At 44.3% G+C, this 8,762-nt stretch overlaps 1 protein-coding gene across 2 annotated transcripts in view; it reads left to right on the top strand.

Moving 5' to 3' along the window:
- Positions 1–3,352: 3,352 nt before the first annotated feature.
- Positions 3,353–8,762, top strand: part of LOC107660897 (protocadherin-10) — a 7,949-nt gene continuing 2,539 nt past the window's right edge. Inside the window, exons 1-3 of one of the 2 annotated variants that reach the window (XM_016450328.1) lie at positions 3,353–6,124; positions 8,076–8,134; positions 8,536–8,654. In XM_016450328.1, coding sequence (XP_016305814.1) covers positions 3,599–6,124; positions 8,076–8,134; positions 8,536–8,654 — 2,704 coding nt within the window. In that variant the 5' untranslated portion in view covers positions 3,353–3,598. The remainder of the gene's footprint in view (positions 6,125–8,075; positions 8,135–8,535; positions 8,655–8,762) is intronic. The other variant, XM_016450329.1, reaches the window with a different exon arrangement.

Genomic DNA, 8,762 nt, shown 5'->3' with positions numbered 1-8,762 from the left:
ATTTTAAACGTCAGGTCAGGGCTGACCTTTCTGTGTTTCAGGCTAGATGCCTATTAATTACGATATCTGTTGACTCGATATTTTATGTTTATTTTAAAATAATTAATGAAGTCGCAAACTGTTTACTTGTAACCACAGAACTGAGGCTAGTGTGATACTTGACAGGTTCTCATTGTGAGCTAAAGTCGGTTTTCAGGCGTTTCGCTCTCCCGTTGGTTTAGCTCAGTGGTTACTTCCGATTCACCAGAAGATCACCATTTCATGGCTGCCGGGAAACCGGCGACCGGAAATCGAACCACGGGCGCTGTCCAACGCTTTTGTATGTGAAGCCATGAGATCTTGCTCATGTGATTTGTAATCACTTTTCAATAAGGGCTCGGTATGAAACTTAAATCTCAGCATGCCTTCAGTTCTTGCACTCCTACATTTTTACTTTTTAATAGCCTATATAAAATTGACGTAAAATCAAGATGTAAGACAGGTGATATTTTAATTGCCATAATATGATTATATTGCTATTTTTACCTATATTTGAAAAAAAGCAATACATATTCGATGTAATTTCAACAGAAGTTTCACTTCTCGTTGTTGTAATACCTGGAGATGAACAGCAGATGGGGCTCAAAGATCATGTTTGAAACTCCAAACAAGTAAACTGTCGTGTTTATATGTTCTAAACAAAAACTGTAAAATGTATTTATTATAGATCGGCTTGATATTTTATGTTTCCTTTTACACATCTGCTGTTTCGTGTTTGTCGCTTGGAAATTTGTAATAAGCTGTTAAACTACTTACTATTTAAAGACGATTTTCAGGTGTGGTCATTGCGTTGGTTTAGCTCAGTGGTTACTTCCGATTGTTACCAGATCACACTCTAGGGCCGCCGGGAAGCCGGTGACCGTGGATCGAACCTCGGGCTCTGTCCAACGTTTTCATGTTTGATGCCACGAAAACTTGCTCCTTTGTCAGTCAATGATTCGTAATCATTTTGGTAGGCTATAAGGGTCGGTATGAAGCTTAAATCTCAAAATGTCTTAAAATCTTGCATTTTTTTAAAACGTATGTCTACATTTTTAGTTTTTAATTTATAAAATCGACGTGAAATTAAGATGTAAGACATAAACGAATATGATTATAATGCCATTTTTACATTTATTTGAAAAAGCAATACAAATTAGATTTAATTTCCACTCCTCGTTGTTGTAACACCCCGAGATGAACAGCAGATGGAGCACAAAGATCATCAAGTCCTAACAACCGAATAGAGCAAAGAATCATACGCAGCCTATGTTTAATGATAGTTTTGTCAGTTCCCTAAATTTCCCAAATTTATTTTTGAAATATTTTACTGGCAGCCTTTTATACAGCTTCACTTATCAGTTATTTATTTCTCTTTACATTTATTATTTAAAGCAGACTGAAACTTTGTGTATGAGTAGACTTTACATTCTGGTGTCTTTTGTTAATGTGATTTCATCCTTTTCAGTCCCTGCGTTTTTTATTCTCTATTGATGTAAGATGTACAAAGGCCATCTCTTTCTCTCTCATCATTTCTTTTCGTCTATCTCTCATTTCTTACTAAAGTATTCAACAGAGACAGGCAGGGGTTTTGCAAGGTTACCGTGAGTGAGTTTAAATGGAGCTTGTGGTTAAAGTAATGGCACTCTCGCGCCCCGTGGACAATAAACCGGCGGATGAAACGGGGCTTAAGGGCTCGTGTAATGCATGTTAATGTGACGGGCATCGTGAAATGCGCCGGGGATTATTTATCCAAAAACATTTATATTCTTCTGTTGAAGAACGGCTGATCCCGGATAGCCGATCACTAATCCGTCTCCCCGTTAATTAAAAAGAAGTCGAGAGCGGAGGAACTCCTGTTTTTTTCAAATGTAATCATTTCTGCTGGAGCTTTACCATCTGCTGGAGGTTAAGTCTGACAGCAGATTGTATTCTGCGGTTATTTAAACCTGGGTGGAGGATTTCACCTCCCTGTAGAGATAAGATGAGTCAGAGGAGGCCGAGATGTCGGAACACTTTAGAATATGCCTGCTGAAAAAAAAAATATATATATATATAAGTGGTTTGCTGTTCTCAGTTAGTTTATGATGGCCTGGTCAAGGTGATGTTCATAGTCTAATCTGACTTTTTCCCCCCTTTTTTCCTCCAACAGGGTTCTTCCTTCATCCCTCAAGATGTGCCCAAAGTAAACGGCAAACTCCAAGAATGTGTGTGTGTGTGTGTGTGTGTGTACTTGTTTATGCTACATTGTAGGGACCAAATGTCCCCACAAGGATAGTAAAACCTGACATTTTTGACATTGTGGGGACCGCAGGCTGGGAAAACGAGGGAAAAATTATTAAAAATAGTAAATGATGTTTATCTTAAAGAGTAACAATGCATACAGGTTTTCTGTAAGAGGTAGGTTTAGGGGATAGAAAATATCGTTTGAGGAATAGAAGTCTATGGAAAGTCCCCACAATTCACAGAAACAAACGTGTGTGTGTGTGTGTGTGTGTGTGTGTGTGTGTGTTTGTAGGCCTGCTATGAGGGAGAGACTGTGTACATGAGGGAGAGAGAGAGAGTCGTGCGCGTTCTTAATTAGAACATTCCTCTGAGGATGCTCGTGAGGAGCGCGCATCATCGACTGGTGAGGATTATCCATGAAAATTAAAGATTAGATTTGGGCGAACATGTGTCACTCTTTCTGAAGACACGATTCGGATTTGTCCCATCAAAACAATAACTTCCACAATCCATAATCTTATAAATCACTCGATCTGGTTTGTTGCATAGGATCATATGCGAAAATATGTCGGTATTAGTATAGCTGCTGCTTACAAGAATTTACAAGACTATCTGGTCACGAATCCTAAACGTATTCTTTTATTGATGTATTTACTGGCTTGCGTTCAAAACCCACCTGCAAATAAATAAGTAGGCCTAATCCCCTCTGAAGAAGGTCGCTAGTGTATTAGAATTACAAACTAAGGACTGATGATTTTCAGAAATATAAAGTTACATTGCCTTATGAGAAATTAGGTATTCATTCGTCGATTAACTGTCTCGTTTATTTCAGGGTGATTACTCGCGCCCGGTAGCTCGCGAGTTAAACGTGTTGGTACTGTGATTATGACACCTAATTTTGGAGAAAAAACGCTGCAGTACCTCGGAGGAAGAGAAGGAATGGAGGCGTCAGGAGCTCTGAAAACATCCACCGTGGCCTGAACACACACACACACACCATCATCATCAACATCACCTCCCTCTCTCGTCTCACACACTCCTCAAAGCGTCTAACACACTGGAAAATCAAAGCGCTCGCCTCTCCTGCTCACACACTGACTGCGCTGCGCGCAAAGAGAGACACAACCCAAGAGAGACTCCAAGTTTGCTGCGAATTTCAATCTCTGTTGTAAATCGACACATGCACTTTTTAGATTATTTTTATTCCACTTTGCTTTTATATTATTTTTATTCCACTTTGGATAACAATGCAAGCGTGTATTGTGTACCTAAATTGTTTTCCAAAAACTGTTTGAATCTTTCACAACTGAACATGAGTCTTCTGTGTGAAAGCAGCTGAAAAGATCTGATTTTTATGAAGATGGACCGGAGGCTTCCGAGGAGGCGATGGACGTTGACAGGGCAGGTTGTGTGTCTGCTCCTGTGTGCGTGCGCACTGGACCAGGTTTTGGCGCAGATTCGCTATTCAGTTCCCGAGGAGTTGGAGCACGGGGCTTTCGTTGGAAATATCGCAGAGAACTTGGGCTTGGATGTGGCCAAATTGTCCTCACGGAGATTCCGGATTGTATCCGGGGCTAGAAAACAATATTTAGAAGTGAATTTGGAGAACGGAATTCTGTTTGTGAACGAGAAGATCGACCGCGAGGAGCTGTGTGAACAAAGTCCCGTTTGTTTCTTGCACTTGCAGGTGGTCATCGAGAACCCTTTGGAACTGTATCGGGTAGAAGTGGAGATCTTGGACGTGAATGATAACGCTCCCAGTTTCCCGTGGAGCGAGTTTAATCTGGAGATCACAGAGTCTGCTGCGCCGGGCTCCCGGTTCCCGCTGGAGAGCGCGCAGGACCTGGATGTGGGCTCGAACTCTCTCCGCTCGTACTTGTTGAGCGCCAATCAACACTTCGTGCTGGACATTCAGACGCGTAACGACGGCAGCAAGTTTGCAGAACTCGTTCTGCAGTCGCCGTTGGACCGAGAGCAGCAGAAGACGCACGAGATGGTGCTCACGGCCGTGGACGGTGGCTCCCCGTTGCGCTCGGGCACGGCACAGATCACGGTAACTGTGCTGGACGCGAATGACAACGTACCGGTGTTCGACCGCTCCGTATACCGGGTCAGCTTGGTGGAGAACGCGCCTAGAGGCACGCTCGTGCTCAAACTGAACGCCACGGACCTGGATGAAGGCGCAAACGGCGAGATCACCTATTCGTTCAGCGGGCACGCACCTCTGAAGGTGCGCGAGCTGTTCAGCGTGGATTCTCACTCGGGTGAGATCCGGGTGAAGGGAATTGTGGACTACGAGAGGGCCAGCGTGTACGAGCTCTACGTGCAGGCGAAAGACAAGGGTCCTTCAGCCGTGGCCGTGCATTGCAAAGTGCTGGTCGATATTTTGGACGTGAACGACAACGCGCCCGAGGTCATATTAACCTCTGTGTCAACACCTGTTCAAGAGGACGCGCCTCCGGGCACGGTGATAGCCGTGATCAGTGTAATGGACCGCGACTCCGGAGAGAACGGAGCCGTGGATTGCCAGATCCCCGGAAATGTGCCGTTCCAGCTGCACTCCTCTTTTAAAAACTATTACACACTCGTGACCAGCGAGTTTCTCGACAGAGAGTCTGTCTCGGAGTACAACATCTCCCTCACGGCGCGAGATCTGGGCTCGCCTCCGCTGTCCACCAGGAAGACGATTCTGGTTCAAGTGTCTGACATTAACGACAACCCGCCGCGCTTCATTCAGCCCTCGTACACCGTATATGTGACCGAGAATAACGCCCCGGGCGCTTCCATTTGCTCGGTGACCGCATTCGATCCGGACTCTAATCAGAACGCGTATTTGTCCTACTCCATCCTTGACGGTCAGATCCAGGGCATGCCGGTGTCCACTTATGTCTCCATCAATTCTGATAACGGCAACACCTACGCGCTGCGCTCTTTCGATTACGAGCAGCTCCGGAACTTTCAGATCCGCGTCCAGGCGCAGGACGCCGGTTTCCCGCCGCTCAGCAGCAACGTGACCGTCAACGTGTTCGTTTTGGATCAGAATGACCACGCGCCGGTCATCCTGTCCCCGCTACCCAGAAACGGCTCTGTTGCTACTGAAATGGTGCCCAGGTCGGTGGACGCTGGGTACCTTGTGGCTAAAATCACGGCGCTCGACGCGGACGCGGGGCAAAACTCTCGCCTGTCATATCAGATGCTGCAGGCTACGGATCCCGGGCTGTTCAGCGTGGCTCTATACACCGGAGAGATCAGGACGATCCGCCGCTTTGTAGACAAAGATGCCATCAGGCAAAGACTCGTCATACTTGTCAAGGACAACGGGCAGCCGCCGCTCTCGGCCACCGTGTCCATCATTCTGTCGGTGGTGGACTCCGTGCCGGAGTCGCTGTCCGACTTCGGTGACCTCTCGCTCAGCCCCCAGGCCCCGTCTAACCTCGAGCTCTATTTAATCGTGTCACTGAGCACCGTCTCGCTCATCTTCCTAGTGGCCATCATCGTCCTGGCGGCCGTGAAGTGCTACAAAGACCGCGACTCCCTCGGCGGTTACGCGCTCTCCTCGCTCGGTGCCGCTTGCTGCAGCTTTGAACCGGAGCCGCCTGCCGAGGTGTTCAAAAAGTCTAATCTCAACCTGCAGATCTCCACCGGCGCCAAAGTGCCCACGAACTGCGTGGAGGTAAACAGCAATCCTGGAAATCTCTCTCAGGCTTACTGCTACAAAGTGTGTTTGACGCCCGAATCTGCAAAGAGCGACTTTATGTTTCTCAAGCCTTGCAGTCCCGGCACACCGAGAAATAACGCGGCGAGAGGAGCGGACAACCTGGCGCTGAGCTCACAGAGCCGCTGCTCTTCCGTGAACAATGGAGCGACTACACCGAACGAGGTAAAACTGCATTTGCTCTCTTTCTTTAACATCAACTTGCTTCATTCAGTTTGTCAGGTGATCTTTATTTTTTAGTCACTTTGGTGAAGGGTATCACTTGTGCACATAAGTGTGAAATATGTTGGTGAACAAAATGAATTGGCTATCGATTATCTATAAATGCACAAAAGAAAAACTGCAGGGCGCTAATTGTTTGACAATTAATATTTAATACCTCTAAGTCAATCAATGACATTGATTGAGAGTGAACTGGCGTCTCTAGCAGCATTTACCAGAGAAACCGAGGACAACGCGCGTCTTTTAGCACTGTCTCCAGTTCTTCTTTTGTTTATGTGCGCACTCTATCCCTCTCTCTCTTTCTCTCTATCGCTCTCTCTCTCTCTATATATATAAAATGTTGCAAAACAAAACATTAAATGTTTTATTTTTATGCTTCTGTGTTGTTAATGTGGTGAGTTTAAAATATTAACTTAGTCTGTCTCTAACCTTCAACAGGAGAAGCTTTTTAGTTTTCTGCTATTGCATTTAGGCACAGACATCCTTTGTCAACCGTATATCAAGGGCACGCGCACACACATACACAAGCTAATTATCCAGTACACAATGGCACACGGACGCGGACTGGTTTCTTCCATAATGGGGCTGGGGGAATGAAAGCATTAGGGAGCGAGCAGGAGCAGATGGAGACGTGTCGCGCCTGTAGATTCTGCCACTTTGCCCTCATAGAACGAGAACGAGGGAGAAACTGTGTGTGTGTGTGTGTGTGTGTGTGTGTGTGTGTGCGCGCGCGCCCGCGTGTGTGTGTGTGTTCTGTTAATATCCACTAGGTGGAAACGTCAGGCTGTAAAATGTAAACGTGCTCACTTCGGTTATCATTCAGTTGTCAGGGTGACCTGTTGGAGAGCCAGGTGTGACCTTGCCTTGGGTCAGTGAACTTCTTGCAGCCGGTGAAGGATAAACTCGTCCATTGAGGGAATTACAAACTGTAATGTCCATAGAATCTGTGGCCTTTAGGTCTCATATAGAATATTCATGAAGTCCTATTTTATACCCCTGATTTTCTTCACTGGCCAACACATTTAGGACAAATTCTGTCCTTAAGGGTATACAAAACCTCAAACAGATGTACAACACTTCCGTGCAGTCAGAGCTACTTACAGGATATCTTCTGGGAATATATTAAAGCTGGAAAATTCTGAATAAATTCACCAGAGCTGCAGCGGAAAATGCAAACGCACGAGAGTTTCTAAAATAAAACGAGAAATTAAATTAAATTGAATTCATCGGACAGTTAAATGCGTTTTCGAAATTAATTTCCTGCCCGCTGCGGTTTCCTTTGAAGATTAACATCGTATGTCGGTGTTCTAATTATCTACGGAAGGTATTTTGAAGAACGGTTCTAATAATAAGCTTGGCGCTCTCCTTATGAAAGTCTCTAAGCGAATTAATAGAGCGTGGAATCCATACTTTCTCTCTCTTTGACATGGAATAAACAACACCCCATTCTCCTCCTCCTCCTCCACCTCCTCCACCCCCGCAGCATCTCTGAGGATGAAAGAGAAGACCGTGGCACTACAGTCATTGCTCAAGGCACCACAGCTCCCAAAAAAATGATGTGCGATTCACACTTTTGACCACAAGGAGGCATACAAGATTCCTTTAATGCCTGAGGAATATTCCTTTAGTGCCTGTGGACATCTCATTGCTCAAGGCACCACAGCTCCCAAAAAAATGATGTGCGATTTACACTTTTGACCACAAGGAGGCATACAAGATTCCTTTAATGCCTGAGGAATATTCCTTTAGTGCCTGTGGACATTTATAGCAATTTTATACTCTAAAAAGTTTCGAAAAAGATCGAAAAGATGTATAAACATTTATCCTACATATGTGTTATAATCAGTTATTTATTTTAAGTTCTGATTTTTTTTTATTGTTCTATGTGTTGCAGTTGAAACAAGCAAACACTGACTGGGCCCTCACCAAAAATCAAACTTCCTCTCTGAAAAGGTAAAGCACACGTTTACTTGTCGCTGAATAGGGATACACTATATTAACTTTGTGTTTTTAGTTAATAGTAACACAATATATTACAAACTGTTATACTACAGACAAAATCTAAGTGTTTCTGTTGCTCAAACAATAGCACATGGTGCTAACAGTGCTATGGTCATGTGTTGAATTTCCAGGGAATGCATGCAAGTCATATGCATAAATGTAAATGCTAGAAGTCAAATCCTTAAAAAATAAAAAAAGAGTATGAATAGTTTTTTATTCTTTTCTAAATGACAAAACCTAATTTTGTCATTTAGAGCTGGCAGACAATGAACCTTCATGCATGAAATCTGGAGTATCAAAATATCTTCTTACATTATCTCAGACTGGCCTAATTTCCCATCATCTGTTTGCAGTTGCAACTCTATAAACATGGACAGCACTCTGATGCGTAAAGCCATGCAGGCCGAACCGGAGAATTACGTGGGTCAAATGGCTGCCGGACAGTACTGGACCTGGGGAACCCGCTCGAGAGGTACAACTATAATGTCACATTATTTGATCCTGTTTATTTTATTTTATCAATTTAAACAATTATATATATATACAGTGTTGGGGAGTAACTAGTTGCATGTAACGTAAT

Source organism: Sinocyclocheilus anshuiensis, unplaced genomic scaffold (genome assembly GCF_001515605.1).
Source record: "Sinocyclocheilus anshuiensis isolate Anshui unplaced genomic scaffold, SAMN03320099.WGS_v1.1 scaffold1647, whole genome shotgun sequence".
In the NCBI taxonomy this organism is placed as follows: Eukaryota; Metazoa; Chordata; class Actinopteri; order Cypriniformes; family Cyprinidae; genus Sinocyclocheilus; species Sinocyclocheilus anshuiensis.
The sequence above is the reverse complement of the archived record's forward strand: the minus strand, read 5'-3'. Positions and strand labels throughout refer to the sequence as shown.